Raw genomic sequence first — 23476 nt, forward strand, 5'->3', positions numbered from 1 at the left:
CCAATGAGATTTTCCGAAATTTCATAATCTTTTCCCACCAAATTATGAATTATAAATTGTAAATATGGATAAGTATACATAACTACGGATATTATATATAAAACTAATAATGCGGCTTCTGATTTTAGAAAATTATTCAGATCAATAAAAACTACCTATGGTAGCTTTAGGCTTCAGCGCTAGAACGCCTATTTTTTTTTATAAATCTGCATATTGCGAATTCAGATTTCTTTAGCCACAAAATATGGAAATGATTTACTTTATTGCTGAGTAGGCCTGCTTTATTAACATGTACAGCTTCAAGAGAATATCTCCCCGCCCAAAGCCTTCGAACACTAAAGAGCAGTCACACACATCCATTTCAATCCACCTACCCCCCCACCCCCCAAAAAAATTGCTTCTTGAATTTTCTTCCAATATTCCATTCAATTAGCATATTTTTAAGCTTATCTTACTACTACATCAATTAGAAAATCGTCACCCACTTGAAATCCACGACTTTCTACTTAGTGGCACACATAAATATCCCCGAGTTAATAAAAAATGCATCCCAATAATTATGATTTAGAACTGTCGTGTTGTAAAAGACTGTCTTAATACATGAAGGGCAATTTGACATCTGACTGGTATTCCATTTGACACCAAATTTGGGGGTAACTCTGGAAATAACTTATTTAATAACAGTTGTACATCAATTCCTGACCAGACAGAAAAGAGTTTCTTTCGGTATGACAATCTGGACTTAGACCCCCCCCTCCCACCCACAAAAAAACAACTGGATTTAAAGATACAGCTATGATTCTGTTGCTTAACCTTACTTTCTAAATCTAAATCTAAGACTTTCTACTTAGTGGCACATATACATATCCCCGAGTTAATAAAAAATGCATCCCAATAATTATGAAATTATGATTTAGAACTGTCGTGTTGTAAAAGACTGTCTTAATACATGAAGGGCAACTTACTTGACATCTGACTGGTATTTCCATTTGACACCAAATTTGGGATAACTCTGGAAATAACTTATTCTATAGCAGTTGTACATCAATTCCTAACCAGACAGAAACGAGTTTCTTTCGGTATGACAATCTGGACTTAGACCCCCCCCTCCAACCCAAAAAAAAAATAGATGGATTTAAAGATACAGCTATGATTCTGTTACTTAACCTTACCAAAACTACTACATCAACTCCGGCATTGACAAGAAGTTCCAGACGATGCTTGTCTTCCTCACGAGTCCCAATTGCAGCACCAACCAAAAGTTGTTTTCCTTCATCCATAGAAGCAGAAGGGTAATTTCGAGACTTTTTCAAATCGGTACGGGCAATTAGTGAGACAAGCTCAAACCTTGAAAATAGGAACAAAAATCAAATATTAATATATAATTTTACAGCAAAGTTCATAAATAAGGCCAAAACAGACAACGTGCTTTCGGATTAATTAGATGTTTTCCTTGGTGTTGCGGTGACATACGATATAGTTTATTTCTTTAAAAGTTTGGCTTTGCCTAAAACACAACATATTATGAGAGCAACGTTGGTCTAATTCTTAAATAGACCAAGGGTAAATACCAGGTAAATCCACAATGGTAAGTACTTATAAAAGCCCCCTTCCTAAGTCTCGAGATTTTCTGAATATCTTGATGCTTTTCAGATAGTTCACCTACTTTAATTATCAGACAAGCCACTAACACCACCTCATTGAATTAGTTCCTGCGTATTAACCAGGTCTGCAGTTATTACAAACACTGATAAAAGGCTGATAATAAGGATAAACACTGATAATAAACAAAAAAAGTGGTTTCAATACTATTGCTGCTGCTGTGATAAATTCGTCAGAGCACCAGGCCACCTGAGGTCGAGACCTTAACAAACATTTAATCTCCATACCCGATCTACACAAAGCTTTTGCATTAGCTACTTCCCAAGATATACCAAAGTAACTGATCCATTTTTTGTAGTCTCACAGCCGAGTTTGGGTCCTCCTCAGCATGCGTCTAAGATGAATACTTAGTTATTACAATCTGAACAGCTCCTAATCCTTCAAAGGATTTTACTACTTAACCAAAACATATTTTTTTTTTTTCAAGGCAGGGATAAAAAATAGAATTATATTTTTACTTGTGTCTAATCATTATTAGTCCCTAGGAGGCCACATTAAATTCTTGCACCCAAGATAAAAAAAAAAGGAGAGAAAAATTCAATAAACAACAATATAACAAGAATACACAAGATAAACAGCAAAAGAATATGATTTTAAAAAAACGAATTAAACAACGCAAAAGCTAACAAATATCTGCATTGGGGAGAGTTTTGTGAATGTGGTGGTTCAAAATATTGACTAAACCTATAATTTACTCTTGATTATCCACGCAAACAAAAAAAAAACAAGAGCTAAGAGCTCATATGGCACTTGTGACGAGGCGAGAAGAGCTAAAAGCCAAGAGATCATATGGTATGAGCTCTAACAAAATTCTATGAATCAATAGATTGATTTAAAAAGGAAAATAAGAGTTTTAATGCCAGTCAGGATTCAAAATAAGAGCTCTGAGTCTAGATGTCCTTCTAAATATCGAAATTCATTAAGATCCGATCACCCACTTGTAAGTTATAAATACCTAATTTTTTCTAATTTTTCCTCTCCCTTTAGCCCCTCAGATGGTCGAATCTGGGAAAACGACTTTATCAAGTCAAATTGTGCAGCTCCTGACACGCCTATCAATTTTCATCATCCTAGCACGTCCAGAAGCACCAAACTCGCCAAATCACTGAACCCCTCCCCCCAACTCCCCCAAAGAGAGCGAATCCAGTACGATTCTGTCAATCACGTATCAAGGACATTTGTTTATTCTATCCACCAAGCTTCATCCCGATTCCTACACTCCAAGTGTTTTTCCAAGATTTCCCCCTCCAACTCCCCCCAATGTCAAACGATCTGGTCGGGATTTGAAATAAGAGCTCTGGGACATGAATTCTTTCTAAAAATCAAATTTTATTAAGATCCGATCATCTATTCGTAAGATAAAAATACCCCAATTTTCACGTTTTCCAAGAATTCCGGTTTCCCCCTCCAATTCCCCCCAACGTCACAGGATCTGGTCGGAATTTAAAATAAGAACTTTAAAGCACAAGATCCTTCTAAATATCAAATTTCATTAAGATCTGGTCACCCTTTCGTAAGTTACAAATACCTCAATTTTCAAAATTACCCCCCTCCCTCCAACTCCACCAAAGAGAGCAGATCCGGTCCGGTTATGTCAGTCACGTATCTTAGACAGGTTTTTATTCTTCCCATCCAGTTTCATCCTGATCTCACCGCTTTAAGTATTTTCTAAGATTTCCGGTCCCCCCCCCAACTGTCCCCCCAATTACGCTTGATCCGGTTGAGATTTAAAATAAGAGATCTGAGTTACGAGGTCCTTCTAAATATGAATTTTCATGAAGATCCGATCACTCCTTCGTAAGTTAAAAATACGTCATTTTTTCTTATTTTTCAGAATTAAACCCCCCCCCCCCAATAGATCGGATCCGCTCCAATTATGTAAATCACGTATGTAAGACTTCTGCTTATTTTTTCCACCAAGTTTCATCCCAATCTCTCCAATCTAAGCGTTTTCCATGATTTTAGGTTCCCCCATCCCAAACTTCCCCCAACATCACCAGATCCAGTCAGGATTTAGAATAAGAGCTTTGAGACACGGTATCCTTCTAAATATCAAATTTCATTGAGATCCAATAACCCGTTCGTTAGTTAAAAATACATCATTTTTTTCTAATTTTTCAGAATTAACCCCTCCCCCAACTACCCCAAAGAGAGCGGATCCGTTCCGGTTATGTCAATCATGTATCTAGAACTCGTGATTATTTTTTCCACCAAGTTTCATCCCGATCCCTCCACTATAAGAGTTATTCAAATTTTAGGTTTCCCCCTCCCAACTCCCTCCCCAATGTCATCAGATCTGGTCGGGTTTAAAATAAGAGCTCTGAGCCACGATATCCTTCTAAATATCAAATTTCATTGAGATCCGATCACCTGTTCGTAAGTTAAAAATACCTCATTTTTTATAATTTTTCAGAAATAACCCCCCCCCCCCCAACTATCCCAAAGAGAGCGGATCCGTTCCATTTATGTTAATCATGTATCTAGCACTTGTTTCTATTTTTCCCACCAAGTTTCATCCCGATCCCTCCACTGTTAAGTGTTTTCCAAGTTTTAGGTTTCCCCTCCCAACTCCCCCCCCCCCCAATGTCACCAGATCCGGTCGGGATTTAAAATAAGAGCTCTAAGACACGATATCCTTCTAAACATCAAATTTCATTGAGATCCGATCACCCGTTCGTAAGTTAAAAATACCTCATTTTTTCTAATTTTTCAGAATTACCCCCCCCCCCCCAAACTACCCCAAAGAGAGCGGATCCGTTCCGATTATGTCAATCATGTATCTGGGACTTGTGCTTATTTTTCCCATCAAGTTTCATCCCGATCCCACCACTCTAAGTGTTTTCCAAGATTTTAGGTTTCCCCCCTCCAACTCCCCCCAATGTCATCAGATCCGGTCGGGATTTAAAATAAGAGCTCTAAGACATAATATCATTCCAAACATGAAATTTCATTAAGATCCCATCACCCATTCATAAGTTAAAAATACTTCATTTTTTCTATTTTTTCAGAACTAACCCCTCCCCCAACTACCCCAAAGAGAGCGGATCCGTTCCGGTTATGTCAATCATGTATCTAGGACTCGTGATTATTTTTTCCACCAAGTTTCATCCCGATCCCTCCACTATAAGAGTTATTCAAATTTTAGGTTTCCCCCTCCCAACTCCCTCCCCAATGTCATCAGATCTAGTCGGGTTTAAAATAAGAGCTTTGAGCCACGATATCCTTCTAAATATCAAATTTCATTGAGATCCGATCACCTGTTCGTAAGTTAAAAATACCTCATTTTTCATAATTTTTCAGAAATAACCCCCCCCCCCCAACTATCCCAAAGAGAGCGGATCCGTTCCGTTTATGTTAATCATGTATCTAGCACTTGTTTTTATTTTTCCCACCAAGTTTCATCCCGATTCCTCCACTGTTAAGTGTTTTCTAAGTTTTAGGTTCCCCTCCCAACTCCCCCCCCCAATGTCACCAGATCCGGTCGGGATTTAAAATAAGAGCTCTAAGACACGATATCCTTCTAAACCTCAAATTTCATTGAGATCCGATCAACCGTTCGTAAGTTAAAAATACCTCATTTTTTCTAATTTTTCAGAATTACCCCCCCCCCCAAAGCTACCCCAAAGAGAGCGGATCCGTTCCGATTATGTCAATCATGTATCTGGGACTTGTGCTTATTTTTCCCATCAAGTTTCATCCCGATCCCACCACTCTAAGTGTTTTCCAAGATTTTAGGTTTCCCCCCTCCAACTCCCCCCAATGTCATCAGATCCGGTCGGGATTTAAAATAAGAGCTCTGAGACGTAATATCATTCCAAACATGAAATTTCATTAAGATCCCATCACCCATTCATAAGTTAAAAATACTTCATTTTTTCTATTTTTTCCGAATTAACCGGCCCCCCACTCCCCCCCCCCCAGATGGTCAAATTGGGAAAATGACTATTTCTAATTTAAGCTGGCCCCGTCTCTGATACGCCTGCCAAATTTCATCGTCCTAGCTTACCTGGAAGTGCCTAAAGTAGCAAAATCGGGACCGACAGACAGACAGACAGACAGACCGACAGAATTGGTGATTGCTATATGTCACTTGGTTAATAGCAAGTGCCACAAAAACAACAACAAAGAAACGTACTAAATGACAACTCCAACCAACGACAATTGTAGGGTTATGACTTCTGATAAAGTTTTATAGATAACCTAACAAGCAAAAGCGACAATTTCTAGCACAGTATGAGTAGATAGTTACTGAGTGGGCAGTTTTTAGACACAAACAGAGAGAAGACAGCCCGTCCCCTCCCTCCCCATATCAAAGAGGATATCGACAATAAGTTAGTGGAGACTTGAAATGGGCATTTCAGCTTTAACGGCTACAGGCTCAACAGAGCTCACGTCAGAGGGCCTAGGAAAAATAAATAGACTACCTCGATCAGATCTATCAGCCTAATCAAACCCTCTTGGAATGAGGGGAACTTTTATTTTATTTTATTATGTCTTTTAGTCTAAAACGTAGGTTATATTATTTTATTGTAAAAACCGTCATATTTGCTGACGATGTTGTTTGTCTTTTTAAATATGAATCACGCTTCAGAAGTATTCCTGACTGGTATATGGATAACAAATGTGTCTAAAATCCGTCCAAATCCTACCATTTATTATATTTCCGAATAAATAAACTCACTTAAAGAACACAACAAAAAAATCTTTACCTACCTTTCGTTAACTATGGGTAGTTTCCCCTTTTTAGATTTTTCGAGAATTGTATATGCTTCTTGCAGTGTAATACCATTTGGTGCCGTAATCAACTCCTCAGCTGGTGTCATCACCTACAAAAAGATAGAATAATATATATTTTAGGAATTTAAGCAAACCTACATTTCGGACTTTTCGTCAAAAATCAAAATTAAGTCATTTTAAAATCTTAGTTTTTAATGTTGAAAGACCAGGAAGAATTTATTCACTACTCGCTTAAGAAAATAAGCACACATTAACGACAGAACAGAAAATTGATGAAAATGTACTAGAAAAAAAAAATAACTGGCCTAATACAAAAATTTTGACGTAAATGTTGTGTAGTGGGCAACAAGAATCAGGGCTAAGAAACACATTTCAAAAAAAACACTTGTAGCTTCAAGGTTTAGATATAGTTGTCATATTTGGCGAAAGTAGGTCTTTTATCTTCAACCTGATGTAAAGCTTTCTGCTATTATTTGTTCTCTTTCTCTGTCTTTTTTAGCTAGTGATGCATAAATTTAAGTTATTCGTTCATTAGTTGGGTCAGCTGTTTTCTTTTCATTTTTCTTTACTCCATTATTTACTGATTATTCACTGTTAAAGATGACCGATAAAATTCATTCAAAGTATCGAAGACTATTAAATAAAGTAAGGCAGAACACTTCAAGCAAAATCTCAGAAATCGCCAATGGACGAGTTCAACACTTGATTATCTACTCTAGAAATCGCCAATGGACGAGTTCAACACTTGATTATCTACTCCATTTTTTTATTTATTCAATAAGTGGGTCTTTTATCTTCCGCCCGATGTAAAATACCGAAGGCGATTAAATAAAACAAGTCACAACACTTTAAACAAAAATTCAAAATAAACCTACGGATGAGTTTCGAACAACAAAATTTCAGAAATGACCTATAGGAGTTAAACTTTTTTTTATTCGTTCCTATTATTTATTCCATTACTGGATCTTTTATCTTCGGTTCAGTGTAAAAATTAGAAGGCTATTAGATAAAGTAAGGTATAACGCCTCAACAAAAACATAATAAATAACTGATGGATGAGTTAAAACTCGTCTTATTTATTCTAGTTTTTTCGTTGGGTGAAGTTTCTACCATTCTTTCATATCATAAGGCTTAATTTAGTGTATCTCACTCCGCGTGCAGTGTTCTAACAGATATTGTGTGATGGAAACACATAAGCAGATAAGAAGAACTAAGGGTAATGAAAAGCACATCACTTTTTTTAGAACAGGAAATAGTCGTAACCCGAAAAGTATCTGAAATAAATAGTGGTGTGAGGCATGATTGTTTTGCCACCCCCTAACTTTTATAAGCTGTTGTCGATTACTTTATGCACCGAACCATAAACCGTCTCTAATTGGGACTGCTGTTTGACAATCGAGTCCTAAGTGATTGTCCCTTCGCGGATGATATCACTTTAATATGCACCTCTGCGACTGAACTCGATGAAGCCCTTACCACGCTGTCAAAAGAAGCATTTAAATTGGGCCTGAAAATCAGCTGGCAAAAGACTAAGATAATTGTCATTGATTCGGCAGACACAGCCTCGAACTCACCTGCATTCAACATATTAGTACGCAATTTTCAGTAGCATTGCTGCTACCCAAAATTGGTTTGGCTAAAACCACGGCCATACCCATGGGACGGTGTTGAGAGTAAGAATATCGATGCCTCCAAAATTGCACCTTTAAGATAAAAATTCAACCTTAAATTATATAAAGAAAGAAAAAATAAACCTGAATGATACAATCCAGCACTCCTCCCAACCCTATCAATGATTTCATCTCCCCTGCTCCGAATTCAAATCAATTATAACCCTGACAAAAAATATCCGGATTGGATTTTCCCACAATTTTGATGGGGCCTTAAATCAGACGAGAAAGTCGGGGTCACTGTTACTTTTTGAAAAATGCTTTGCTTTATGCAAGTTTTGTACTTGAGAATTATAATAAAAATGGCATATTACCTCTTCAAGACTAAGAGTGGCCGATTTTTCCATAAAGTCAATATCACGTGAAGTGACGATACCCAACAGCTTACCACCCATGCGGCCCGTGTCTGTAACTGGAATGCCACAAAATCCATGTTTCTTCTTAATTTCAATCACGTCTCTTACCTGAAAAAAAGTTGAGCTTTTTACTAGTCGAAACTTAACTTTTTTTTTGGAAAGGATTAAGCAGGCTAGGTCTTTAGCTGTAACCTTTCAGCTGTTTAGTACGAAAAGTAGTGTGAGAGAGATTGAGAAAGGGAGGGGACCATGCTCAGTTTCTCTTGAAAATAACTAACTTGGGATACACAACAATGATTATAAACATGAAAAGAAACACTAATTTAACATTATTAAGCAACAGATTGAATGTCTTTCGGAATCGAGCGGGAGGGTGTCGTAAGGAAAGATTTAAGCAAAATGGAAGCTTCTTGGAAGGGTGCGAAGAGGGAGGCTTTTAATAAACTTGATGGAAGAGGAGTTTGCGTAACTGTGGTTGTCTCAGGCGGCCTGGTGCTTCAGTGAGTTGTTAAAAGTAGTAGTAGTAGTAGTAGCAGATTTAAGGTACTATACTTGCAGAATAATGGCAAGCGGAGCCAAACCTGTCACAGTGGCCACAAATATAAAAAAATATGACAATTTAAAAATGATTCCAAATTGCACCAAAATTCGAATTTGAGGAGCTTTCAAGGTCATTTAATATATTAATAGATACTTTTACACAATATTTTATCCAAAATTCAAAAAACACAAGAAATGACAATCCATTGCTCACAAAATCTCCAATTCAATCATATAAGTAAGTATCCAAGAATTGGCTGAAGGGTAACAACACCCCATCATCTCCTCAAATTTTACCTTTTTTTTGAAGATGTCAATTTGAATTCAAAAAATTTCATGTAGAATATAGTTTTTTGGGCCAAATCAAAGCTTTTTAGGAAAAATAAATATAAAATCAGACAAGGTTGAATTAAAACCTTCACTACATCATTAAATCGTTGCCCGCAATTCTGGAATGAAAATACTGAGGATTGTACTGATCTAACGACACAAATAGTTAAATCCTAAATAATTATCTATATCCCTTTTTGCCACTCAAAATAAAGATTAAACGTAATTGCGTTTTTAAAGTTAGCGTTCAAATTGTGTTCCTCAGAAATATCCCTATCAACTTTTGATTGAAAATTAATTCATATTTACTCACATTGACATGTTTACCATTCAGACACCCAATATAGAAGTTTATTTTTAGATAGAAGCTTCTTACCTTGTGAGATGGGGTTAGTACAACAGGATCCCGGATGAAACCATGTCGATATCGTTTAACTTTCAGCACTTCTGTTGCTTGGTATTCTGCTGTGCAATTGTGGTGAATTATGCCAATTCCACCACATAGCTAGATTAAAATTATAAAACAATAAGGAATAACATCTTACAATATACTAAATCAAACTGCTCGGTAGTTATATAATTGAAAATGTTCAAAAAATTATAAAAATGCACCAAAGACGGGCAAAAAATATTTCTCCTGCTACCCGGAAAAATGGAAATTTTCCAAGATTAAAAATGAAATCATGGGGCGGTCATGATACTAAGTCTTCCTTGAATGCCATGACTATCCCACGCTTTTAATTTTTGTCTTGGAAATTAAGACAGCAATAGAAACATTTTTTTTTACTTTTTAGTGCAGATGGAATTAAAATCGTTTCCTAATATATTTTTTTTAACTTTCACTTCATGCTAACGAGTTTCATTTGATAATTTCACACAGAGACCCCAGCTGCTTTTCACATATGGTCCTATCTATCTCATTTTAATAGTCCTTTAAACACCCAATAACCACAGTACTGCCCGTATATGATGAATGCCAAACCATTGCCTGTAAACTGAGACTCGATTTTATTTGATCATTTTATATTCTTTGAAAACCAGATCTCCTAAACACACGAAGTTGAATAAAAGCGTTTGCCGGTGATTTGTTATCAACTTAAGTACAATAAGTAAAACGCACTTTTAAAATACGTAATTCGTGTAACTCAAATTCATATTTTGATTTCTTCCATCAAACCTGGTAGTAACAATTCTTAGCAATGACAAATAAGAATTTTAAAGCGAATTAATGAACCAATATTTTAATTCTCCAGATATTTTGTAATGACAAAAGTAAAAGCAATAGTTCTGTTAAATAGGGAGTAAGAAGGTAAAAGAAACCAATGTAAGAAATCTATATATTTCGAAGATATACTTCACTATAAAAAATAACTAAAAAGAAGAGAAAGGCTTTAAAAAAATAACATAGTATAAAATAGAATTGAATATGAAAGCGGCAAATTCGGATGAAAATGGCTTAAACTGACAGTCTAAAATAGGTAAAAAAAAAACTTATTACTCAAACATTAACATTAATTGAAAACAAACACGATTATAGCACCCACAAAATTGAATGTTACTGAGGCTTCAGGTTCTGAAAAAAAATCATAATACTGTCCTCAAAGTGTGTACCTCCCTCCCCAACTTTTTAGCCCTCTTGCCTCTTTTTTAGAAAACACTTTGCCGCTGACTTTTTCCCAAATACACAGAAAGTTGCTAACGCTGTCTGGTCTCCATAAACCCAATTAATGTAATGTCGCACTGACCAATCGTACTGACATCATCAACACATCGTTGTACCATTACTTTCAGGCTTATAGGTTGTTAGTAGACGCTAAATGCAATTTTAGCGGAACAGCCTATTATTATTATTATTATCATTGAGATGAGAGGTGGGTCCCCCTATCCCTGGATCGAGGCCCAGGACTTCAAGGCACATTGTCTCCACATACCGAATAATCTATGCTCTGTTAGTGATTGAGGGGAAAGGGCAATGATGGATTTGGCCTCCTTACCCTTGTCATAAACCTTACAAACTGTCTAACTTCTCCTTCCTTCACTAATTTCTCCAGGGATGGTGGGTTCACCCCATATTATTAATAATACGAGTCCAAGTACCCAAACGATAAATTTAAGTATATTTTTCATTAGATTAGTAACTAAAAAATACTCCTCTCCGTCATTTTTGAAGAGTCATTTCAATTGAAAACAAGATACTGAAGAGTCACCTACAATTTTGTGAAATTAGAAACGGGCAGAAAGCTAATGGTTCAATTACACATTTCGGAAATCCGTCCGGATTTAGCAATCCGTTTAACATTTCGTCCGTTCTAGTGCTTGAAAAATTCTCTAGCTTTCCGCAACAATTTGGTCAAATCGTTGCGGAAACCCGGAGAGTTTTCAAAGCACGAAAACGGACAGAATCTCCAAACGGATTACTAAATCCGAACGGATTCACGCAATATGTAAATGAACCCCAAAATCTTAATGGTGCTATTTGAGCCAAATTAAGCCAAACTGTAAGTTCTAAGGATTATCATATACAATCGAAAGAAATAAAGAAAAAAAATTTTTTTTCAATCTCCAACTAAAATTCTCGTGTCCAAACAACGTTCGAATGTAAATTTCAGAATTTAAAGTTGTCTACTGGCATTTGGTCAGTTTTGTCTAAAGCACTGAACCTAATTACAAATTAATTTCGTGCGACAAAATTTACTGGGTCACTTAAAAGGAAGAAAAAGGAGATTTAGTTCGAACGTGGTGGGATAGAAAACCCTTACTGAGAGAATTTAAACAATTTTCTTCTAAAAATGTACGTGACAATCCTTATAGTTTGGAATTTGGCTCATTAGAAAATAGTTTGTTTCCTGGTCTTGCAACTAAGCTTAAAAATAAAAAAGAATACAATTCTAAACATTTTATTTGCAATTGAGAAAATACAACAAAAATTTGATTAAGAATGGCAATTTTGAAACACTCCGTTTCTTCTTCTCAACTCTTTTTTCAGGTAATTTTTTTTTTATAAATACTACAGAGAAGAAAATAGCCACATTAACGGGCAAACTTGCATTTTCTTCCATAGCGATATCGCAGTTTGTATTTCTCTTATTGTCTTTTTCAACAGAATCATTCGAATTCCAAACTATAAGTGTTCTGGACTATTTGCACTATCTTGGGTACCTAATTCAAGCTTGTGCTTCACCTGACAATTTCGTTTTTCATCTAATTATTACATCACTTTAGATGTCAACGGTGTAGATAGGTTACTTAATGGCACAAATTTGCTTCTATCTTGGAAGTAAGCTTGTGTATTTGACTTACTTATTCTAGATTTTATATACGTTTTGTCACCTGATATTGAAACTATCGATTTCTTCTATGTCGACGCAAGTTTGGCTTGCTAAGTAAATTCCAAATTTTCTTTCAAAATACAGCGTTTTTCTTGCTCATTTCTATTTGAATTGAATGACGATTTAATCGGTATTATTATTATTATTATTATTAGGAGGAGGAGGAGGAGGAGGGATGGACCCACTATCAGTGGGTCGAGGCTCAGACCTTCAAGGCCCATCACCTCTACACCCAAAACTACACTCTATATATGGTTGGGGGACCAATGATGGGTTGGGCCTCCCAACCCTTACCATATATCTTGCTAGCTTGTCAAAATTAACAATATCATTATGAAATATTTCAAAGCGGTGTTCAATCCTAGCTTGGCATTTTTATATCAGATGTCTCTTTGTTTCCACAGTGACCATCTTACATTTTTGGCATACTGGGGATTCCCCCTCCCTATTCGGGAAAGATGTTTTCCAAAATTTATAATTCCTGTTATGGCTTCTGTAACCATTCTCGTCTCAGACCATTTCAGTCATAGAAAATGTTTAGTCAGGGTGGGATTGAACTCCCAGAGTGATTTCTTCGTTTCTTTACACCCCACCTTCCTATGCCAATTCTGTTCCACTCCCTCATTGCTCCAACCCCTCAATGCCGCCTTCCAGTAACTTTGAGAAATTGGGATGAAAGGTTATGAGCCATAATAGCTCAGTGATGTCGCCGCCTTAACTGCTTCACCTGCCATTTCATTACCCTTTATTCCAGAGTGCCCTGGGACCCCCATCAAGGCAATTTGGTTTCGTTTGGATACCAAGCTACTTAGGGCTTCGTAGCATTCCAATTCTCTATTTGCCGGCTCTTTACATTCTGAAGAGCCTCTAGGCATGATTGATTGTCAGTTAAGATACATATATCCTTTTCTGTATTTCCCATTTCCAACAGTCTTCAAGCTAGCCGTTCTACTCCGAACATTTCAGCCAAAAAACTGTATCAAATTTTACTAGGTTATAACTATAAATGATTACCTCCTTGTCCACATCAGGAGTATTCTGGTACATTATTACTTCTGTCCCCGATTTTCCCTCAAACCACGAACCATCTGTATAACATGTTACTGCGTTACTTTGGTGGAGCGCCCTATATCTTGCTCCACTTCCTTTCTTTCCTTCATGACATTTTGGTATTGCCTCTCCAGTTTTATTGTTGATATACTATTATCTTTATTCATCTGCGCGCTCTTTGCACTGAAGTAATGAGCTACAGATGCCAACACGGTCTTTACTTTTCCCATTATGTATATGCTGTCTTTAGGTCCATTGGCCGTTTATCTAAGTCTAAAAACACTTTACTGCTTCTTCTTTTACAAAATTTTCGACGGGTAAAAGTCCCAAGATAAGTTCCATGGATATTATTCTAATCATTAGCATATTATTCTGTGTACCCTTATTAAGGGATTATTAAGGTTCGTGTCATATCGGATGCAGGAAATTGATTTGGATTAGCCTGCTGCAAACCTAATTGGATAATATCTGGCACTATTTGAAGCTGGGGGGTCGTAAAAAAGCCCCCCTTGCGTGTAAGTCTTTGTCTCATGTTAATTAGAGTTACTAATTAGTAGTTTACGATGTCGTCCCGTCCTAAGCGCAAGGGCACTGTTTCTAACAGCACTGAACAACCAGGACATCTTTCGAAAAATCATCCGTCAAATTCAAGCCCGGATATAGGCAACCAATCTTCTGACCTGAACATGAGACTAACTCAGACTCAACAAGAATTGGAAGCTGTAAAAGCGAATCTCAGGGATGAAATCTCACGTAAAGTTTCCGATCGCATAAAAAATCAACTCCCGCACTCGGCTGAATCAATGATATCTGACGTATATGATTCTTTGATGGTGGAATACTCGCCAAAATTTGATTTTATCGAAAAGCAACTAAAATCACTAAAAAACAGCTTCATGATACTCGAAGAGAGAGTGAAAAAGATCGAAAGTAGACTTGACGATATTGAGCAGGAAAATAGGCTGGATTCACTTATTTTCAGTGGTGTCAAACAAGCTCCGGGTGCTGATGTAAAATCGTGTATTAATAATATTATCTCGGACAAGATGGGCGTACAAGTTTATGTTTCGGAACTAACTAAAGTGTATAGATTTACCCTTCCAGAGAATCCTACGCGGCCTGATATGATTGCACCGGTACTCGCCCAGTTTTCGTCTAAGGATGTGGCTAGAAAGGTATTTGCTGCTAAGAGCAAACTGGCCAAATCTGGTATATTTGTGTCTGAAAGTTTAACTAAGAAGCGACGAGAAATTCTGCAACTGGCTTGTGATAGGTTAGGTAACCACAACGTATGGTCCGATCACGGCCGTATTTTCGCTCGATCTGGAAATGACGCTCGGACACGCCGACTGTGGAGTTGTGACGACATATAATCTGAGTTTTTTTTTTTTTCGTTTTAGTAGTTATAAATGTGTACTTTAGTATTTACATTCTTTCGTAGTAATAGTTCTTTAATAGGAAGTAGGATAAATTATTTATGAATGTTTTCACGATTACTTCAGTTAGAAAAAAATCGCTTTTCGTTGGATAATATTTTGTCGAGTGATGTTGGTAGCCGGTCGGAATTTTCGGATAAACAGCCTGCAAGGCTTAGTAAATATGTTGCAGTAGATGATGTGAGTGCACCCGTTATGCTGTCCGGATTCCAGATTCTCCACTGGAATTGTCATTTAACTACTTCACATGAAGATGTAGTTGATATAATTAATAAACTTAACAGTGAGGTGCAAGTGATAGGTATTTGTGAATCATTTATTAGTGAACAATGTCCTGCTTCGTTGTTTAATTTTCCAGGTTACACACTTATTTCCAAGAACCGGTCATTGATGGGAAGGGGAGGTTTAGCATTCATAATCAAGGATGATATAAAATTTAAAGTAAGGGAAGATTTATCTTTATGGATTGAAGGTAAGATTGAAACTTTTGCTATTGAAATAGTGACAAGTAATAATAATCCACTTCTTATTTCATCGGTGTATAGACCCCCTGGTGCTAGTCCGGATTTTTTCCTAGAGGAAATTGAAATTTTAATATCTGAAATAAATCGAAATTTTGATAAAATTGTAATCATAGGTGATTTTAATTTTGATTTATTAGATCTTCAAGCCAAAAATTTGGATTTCCTTAATGTCATGCTTTCATTTGGTCTTTTCCCATTAAATTCTATCCCATCCCGATTAACAGACCATTCTGCAACTTTGATTGATAATGTTTTCGTCACTGAAGTTATGGTGGAAGATAGCATGTGTGATGTATTAATCCATTCTGGTTCGGACCACTTACCGCTTCTTTGTTTGTTGCAGAAGTTATCACATTGTAAAATTAAAAGAAAAAACAAGATTCTTCGGCGTGACATGAAAGAAGTTAATCTGGCTAAATTTAAAAATGAAGTTAGTTCGTTGGATTGGGAGGTGGTTTACAATGAAAAGGATGATGCTTCAAAAGCTTTTAACATTTTTTCAGATATTCTTTACCCTGTGTTTGAGAAAAATTGCCCATTGAATAAAATTAATTGCAAGAAAGCTAAACCGAGAAAGCCGTGGATAAATGATGAAATTTTGAGTTTAATAAGACAAAGAAATAAGTTGTATTGTCAATATCTTGATAATCCATCTGAAATGATTTTAAATGAGTTTAAAGAGTTGAGAAATTATGTAAATAATTCAAAAAGAAATGCAAAGAATGAGTATTATTTAAACCGTTTGAAGATTAAGGAAGGTAATATAAAAGATACTTGGGGAATTGTCCGTGAAGTGATAGGATGTGAAAAAAAAGATATGTGTATAACCAATTTAAAAACTAGAAATAGAATTATTCATGATAAATTGGAAATAGCAAATTACATGGGTGATTATTTTTCGAAAATTGGTAGTGTTATACAGAATGAAGTGTCTAGAGGTAGTTGTGCCGTCAACATTAAGGTAAATCCTTCAAGCATGCAGAATGGGTTTGAATTTGTACCATGTAATGTAGAAGAAGTTGAAAAAATTGTTTGTAGCCTTAAATCAAATTCTTCTGGTGTAGATGGATTGAACCTAAAGGCTTTTAATTATGTGTCGGTGTATCTTTTACCGGTACTGGTTCATTTAATTAATCTCTCAATGGTTAAAGGGCATTTCCCGTCGGAACTGAAACAATCTAAAATCATACCTTTACATAAAGGTGGGGACCCCTCAGAACCCTGTAATTGGCGACCAATTTCCATTTTACCTTTATTTAGTAAAATTTATGAAAAAGTTATTTATAAACGATTGTATGATTTTTTGGATTCGAAGAAAATTTTGTATAATGGACAGTTTGGTTTCAGAAGTAAACATTCCACTAGTCATGCAGTACACCATCTTTTAAGTTTTGTTGATAATGCATTTGAAAATAATATGATTCCTTTAACTGTTTTTGTAGATTTCCGTAAGGCTTTTGACACTGTTGATTTTAATACTCTTCTTAGTAGACTAAGTGGGCTTGGGTTAGGTAGTACTTGTGTAAAGTGGTTTTCATCGTATTTGCATGGCCGGACTATCAAAGTTGCTTTATCAGATATATCAAGCAGAGAGTTCGGTGTTAAGTGTGGAGTGCCTCAAGGTTCCGTGCTGGGACCTCTACTTTATCTTATTTATGTTAATTCGTTGGCTTCACATGTTGGAGTTGAAGCGCTGACCTCTTTCGCGGACGACACTGCGATAACAGTAATTGGTAGTTGTTTGGTGCAGGTTGCACATAAGGCTAATTTGGCACTTGAACGTTTGCGCAGTTTTACAATAGGTAGTTCCCTAGCAGTTAATGCATCTAAAACAAATTACATTATATTTAGTAGAACAGGTAGGTTACTTAATGATAATAATAACATTTTTTTTGGACATTTACCCATTAAACAAGTTTTTGAAATTAGGTATTTGGGGTTTTATTTAGATAATAATATTAGTTGGAAAAAGCATTGCAGTGTTATTGGTGCTAAAATTGCTAGGGGTCTAGGAATTTTGAGACGTGTAAAAAAAACTTTTCCGTTCAAGATTTTAAAAATCATTTATTTTTCCCTTGTTCATCCTTATATAGATTATGGTTGTGTTCATTGGGCTAGTAATTTCTTCTCTAATTATAAAAGGATCCAGATTTTGCAAAATAAAAGCATTCGATTGATTGCGGACATAAAAGAGCAGGTTGAATCCAAAACTACTGCTAGCTTTTCCCGGTGTAATGTTTTAAATGTTGGTCAGATTCGTGACTACCAGGCATCAATTTTTGTGTTCCAGAGCATGAAACATATATGCCCTGAGTATTTTCATGATTATTTTTCCATGAATCAGGAGTACCATAATTATGATACAAGAAATTCACAACTTTTAAGCCATGAACAAAGAAAAACAGTTCGATCATCATATGTGGTTCGGAATCTGGGGCCTTCTGTTTGGAATAGTTTGCCGGCTGGCATCAGGGAGTCTGTCACTTTATATGGGTTTAAAAATAAATTGAAAATGTTTTATTTAAGTAATAGGTTTTGAAGGGCAGAAGGTTTTTGATGTCTTTTTTTTTTGCAGTTTATTGATGTGGGGTGGGGACTGAATACCGGTAAATGATATTTAATATGATTATTTTGTTGTATTTTGTTCATGTGTATGTGTTGTTATTTTTTATATATAAGATAGGCTAGGTGGTTAATCATGAGATGTTATGTTTAGATATTTATTTATAAGATGTAAATCATAATATGAAATTGCAGCACAAGTCCTTAGGACTTTCTTTTTGCTGCAACAATTTATTAGTGTTGTCATTTTTTTATTTATGTTTGTATTGTGGATAAAATAAAACTTACCTACCTACAGAATCGGTCTAGTTACCGTCGTATATAAATACATGATCTTATTGGGGGTCAAGCCCCAGTTCGTTCCCACCCTTTGTTGACGTAGAATTAGGGAAGCTGTGGCTTTCCATGCTTTTCCAAGACAATGAGCTTTCCAGCTCTGTTGATGAGCAATTATGACCCCTCGGTGTTTTACCTGCTTTTTCAGAAATAATGGGTGATTATTTATTTTTAGAGCAAAGAGAGCTTGCCATTGCCTCTTTTTTATGGTCATCCGCATATGCCTGGCTATATCCGGATTGCTGTTTTAATAAATTCGGCAGGCTGTTCATGACCAGGTTCCATATATATATATATATATATATATATATATATATATATATATATATATATATATATATATATATATATATGTATATTTTCACCTTTTCCCTTCACTTCATTTTCATCCCACTTTTCCCAATACACCAGAAAACAGCTCAATTAATTCGTTCAGAACTTTCTCATGAACTCTGATTTTATATTTTATTACTGCATTGACCATAACCAGTCAAGCTTAACCAATTTTTTCTCATCAGCGACGGATTATCTCCGGCAGCAACAACCAATACATTGTTATGGTTACCTCTCCCTCATTTAACCTACAATTTCGAAGGCAGTACATAGATCAGAACAGATTTGAAATTGCATTGCTTCAATTGCTTCTCTCCCAGGGATAAGACATTCACATTCTCTCTTTTGACATTACAAAAGCATTAGATTGTGCCTTGCCTATCAGTCTGTAAACTTCCAGGCTATGATGTTGAAAGTTGACTTTTTCATTAACCCTGGTGTTTTCTTGGCCAACAATCACTATAAATTGTCCTCGATTGTTTTTTTTTTTTTCAAATGAAAGCCTAGCACATGCTGAAGTACCTCAATAAAGGAGTCTAGGCTAAACTCTCTTCCTGTTTTGTATCAATGATATGGACAGACATTCGTATATTCAAACTTCATCATCACACTGATGCTGCAACGAGTCAAATCGCAATTCTTAGGCACGAAGATCCAGATGAATCCAGTTTTAAGCTTCAGGCTAACCGGGTGAAGATTGAGGACTTAACTTACTTATTTAAGTCCCATCCATCCTCATGGGACGTTTTAGGGCCACTCCTTTCAAGATTTCATAGACCAGTACTCGACTGTTCGGTCAGGTGTAATTCTGGATAGTTGGGTGATATGTTGCGAATCCACCTTTTACTAGGGGGATTGACAACATCTGCCAGACTGACAAGACAGACAATGGAAAGTAAATCTCAATACAACCAAAGCCCCAGAGTTACTGATTCCCAATACAAGAATTACTGCAAGGAATTTGTTCTTTGAAGAGACCAATAATAATTAAAAATACTCTTAGACTACTAGTAGTAAGCTATGCATCAAATCTAGTGTGGGTAAAACACCTTAGTGAAGTGAGACCATCCCACTCCTCGTAGCTAAGAGTTATTCTTCGAGGAAAAAACTAGATCCCATAATGCACAAATAGAAAACGGCCTTTCCAAACCGAAGCATTCTACCTAACTGGAGTAAATAAATTTTAAAAAATACTGCATGGGAAATAACTTGGAAACGGAAGCTACTTTCATCACTCTAAGGATGTTCTAATCAGGCAAGGAATAGAATTTCAGCAGAGTCATACAACACTGTTCTAAGCATTTTCTAGTTTTCAAACACAATGTATGACGATAAAATAAGCAAACTCGACCAAACATTAAACAACTACTAGCAAAGTCTATTGGACAACAGGCATAAAATGAAACGTAGCCCATATTCTTTTTGGAGTATCAGACAGTGTTGTTTCCCCCCTCCCATTTTTTTAACAAATAGAACTTTCACCCAAAATGGAGTATTTTCCCAATATTGTACTTTTTATCGATGAAGGAAAAGCCCGACGCCCAGGTCGAAACTATGACTCAAATATTAGTAGGCTAACACGCTATCATCTGAACGAGGCGGGTTTGGTAGTTGGTTTTACACCTTTGAGTTAATTACATGTAAAAATAAACAAGATTCCTTTAAAGTTAAAGAAACATACCAAGTATGTAAAGTAAGGTAAAATAAAATCCGCGCACGATATAAAAATTATAAATAAAAAAAACTAAATAATAAAAGCATTATACAAACTAATAAATAAATATTTATACTTAAAATGATGTCTTTTTACAATCTAAAGCTAAACATAAGGTAGGTCGTCCCTTAATGCGGTTACAAGAAAATATTTAAGCCCATAGTAACTAGGATAACATGGGAGAGAGAAAAGAATGAAGCTAAGAATAAACGTGAAACTAAAAATAGTTCCGCATGGGAGGTGTGGGGTATACAGCTGTGTCGGCTTCAGGCAAGTTTATGTCATTGTTACCGTTAACGTTCGAAATTCGTTAATGTCAAAAATACCTTTTTTCTCCTTGGATTTAGTCAGCGTCACCAGTCAACTTTTCAATTTAATCCGAGGTTTGATGATGACAAGTTAGGTTTCGTTGGGTTAAGCTAGCTTAGGTTTTCAATCCATTTCTGATATTTATTAAATTAAAAAAAAACAAGTTTTTTTAACTGCAAGTAAGGAGCGACATTAAAACTTAAAACGAACAGAAATTGTTCCGTATATGAAAGGGGTTGTCCCCTCCTCAACACCTGGCTCTTTACGCTAAAGTTTGAATCTTTCTCATAACTCAACTTTTTAAAACAATAAAAACTTTAGCGTAAAGAGCAAGGTGTTGAGGAGGGGACAACCCCTTTCATATACGGAATAATTTCTGTTCGTTTTAAGTTTTAATATCGCTCCTTACTTGCAGTTAAAAAAACTTGTTTTTTTATTTAATTTCTGAACGTTTTTGAATTAATGCATGTTTTGATTTTGGCTCACCGCACATAAATAATTAAAAAAAAATTTGCACATTAATTTTTTTTCGGCTAAATGGCTTTCTCATAGTTTTGATCGGACGGTTTTGATAAAAAAAAGGAAATGGGGAGAAGGCCTAGCTGCCCTCCAATTTTTGGTTACTTAAAAAGGCAACTAGAAATTCTTTTACGAACGTTTTTATTAGTAATGAATATACGTAACTTACGAATTTACTTACGTAACGAACTCCTATGTTTTTTATATATTTTTATTACGTATATGAGGGGTTTCGCCCCCTCGTCAATACATCGCTCTTTACAATAAAGCTTGAATTTTGTCCCAATTCTTTGATAGTGACCCCTGAATCACAAAAGCCGTAGAATAATTAGTTGAAATTAGTAAAAAATACTTTAGCGTAAAGAACGAGGTATTGTGGAGGAGACGAACCTTCTTAATCAAGTCATATTTTCTGTTCCTTTTAGGTTTTAATGCTGATCCTTACTTCCAGCCGAATTTTTTTTTCTTTATTTTCTCATTGTTTTTTTTTAATAATGGTAGAAAATCCTGCAGGTCCTTCATGGAAATTCTCTTCCCTCATGATAAATTCCTCCATGGAAAGATCCTCCACGTAGCCCCCTATCTCGACCGACCCCCACCCCCCTCAACTCGAAAAAATCTCCCTGAAAACGTTTGTGCACTTCCCAATAACCATTATTATATGTAAACAAAGGTCAAATTTTGTAATTTGCAGCCCCTCCTCCAGGGACTGTGGGGGATTAAGTCGTCCTGAAAGACACTTTTAATTTCCGTTAGAATGAGCCCTCTTACGACATTGTAGAACCACTGGGTCGATACGATCACCCCTGGGGAAAAAACAAACAAATAAACACGCACCCGTGATCTGTCTTCTGGCAAAAAAATTACAAAATTCCATATTTTTGTAGATAGGAGCTTGAAACTTCTACAGTAGGATTCTCTGATACGCTGAATTTAATGATATGATTTGCGCCAAGGTTCAATGACTTTTAGGGGGTGTTTCCCTCTATTTTCTAAAATAAGGAAAAGTTTTGCAGGCTCTTAACTTTTGATGGGTAAGACTAAACTTGAAGAAACTTTCCGTTTGTCAGAGTTTCGGTTACTATTGAGCCGGGTCGCTCCTTACTACAGTTCGTTACCATAAACTGTTTAATAACCAAATTTAACCTGACTTAATCTAAACTAACATATTCCAATCTAGCCCAAATATAACTTTTACCATTATAGCTTGCATTAAGCTGAAAAAGCTGACTTGCAAAGATAATTGAATCCAAGCAGAGAACAAGAGCTAAGAGCTCATATGGCACTTGTGACGAGGCAAGAAGAGCCAAGAGCTCATATGGTATGAGCTCTAACAAAATTCTAAGAATCAATAGATTCATTTAAAAGGAAAATCAGAGGCTTAATACCGGTCAGGATTTAAAATAAGAGCTCTGAGTCACGATGTCCTTCTAAATATCAAAATTCATTAAGATCCTATCACCCACTCGTAAGTTATAAATACCTAATTTTTTCTGATTTTTCCTCTCCCTTTAGCCCCCCAGATGGTCGAATCTGGGAAACGACTTTATCAAGTCAATTTGTGCAGCTCCCTGACACGTCTACCAATTTTCATCGTCCTAGCACGTCCAAAAGCACCAAACTCGCCAAATCACAGAACCCCTCCCCCCAACTCCCCCAAAGAGAGCGAATCTGGTACGGTCACGTCAATCATGTATCAAGGACATTTGCTTATTCTATCCACCAAGCTTCATTCTGATTCCTCCACTTCAAGTGTTTTCCTAGACATCCCCCTCCAACTCCCCCAATGTCAAAAGATCTAGTCGGGATTTGAAACAAGAGCTCTGAGATATGAATTCCTTCTAAATATCAAATTTCATTAAGATCCGATCACCCATTCGTAGGACAAAAATACCCCAATTTTCACGTTTTCCATTAATTCTGGTTCCCCACAGCTCCCCCCAATGTCACAGGATCTGGTCGGAATTTAAAATTAGAGCTTTAAAGCACAAGATCCTTCTAAATATCAAATTTCATTAAGATCTGGTCATCCTTTCGTAAGTTACAAATACCTCGTTTTTCAAAATTAC

General features: G+C 36.1%; 1 protein-coding gene across 4 annotated transcripts in view; it reads right to left on the minus strand.

Annotated features, from left to right (window-relative positions):
• The window catches only part of LOC136034874 (inosine-5'-monophosphate dehydrogenase 1-like), an 81957-nt gene that overhangs the window by 26220 nt on the left and 32261 nt on the right, over positions 1-23476 (minus strand). For all 4 annotated transcript variants that reach the window (XM_065716352.1, XM_065716349.1, XM_065716351.1 and 1 more), the window contains exons 5-8: positions 9672-9800; positions 8384-8533; positions 6376-6488; positions 1173-1347 (exon numbers count right to left, since the gene is read on the minus strand). In XM_065716352.1, coding sequence (XP_065572424.1) covers positions 1173-1347; positions 6376-6488; positions 8384-8533; positions 9672-9800 — 567 coding nt within the window. The remainder of the gene's footprint in view (positions 1-1172; positions 1348-6375; positions 6489-8383; positions 8534-9671; positions 9801-23476) is intronic.

The sequence above is a fragment of the Artemia franciscana genome, chromosome 13, assembly GCF_032884065.1.
Source record: "Artemia franciscana chromosome 13, ASM3288406v1, whole genome shotgun sequence".
Classification (NCBI taxonomy): Eukaryota; Metazoa; Arthropoda; class Branchiopoda; order Anostraca; family Artemiidae; genus Artemia; species Artemia franciscana.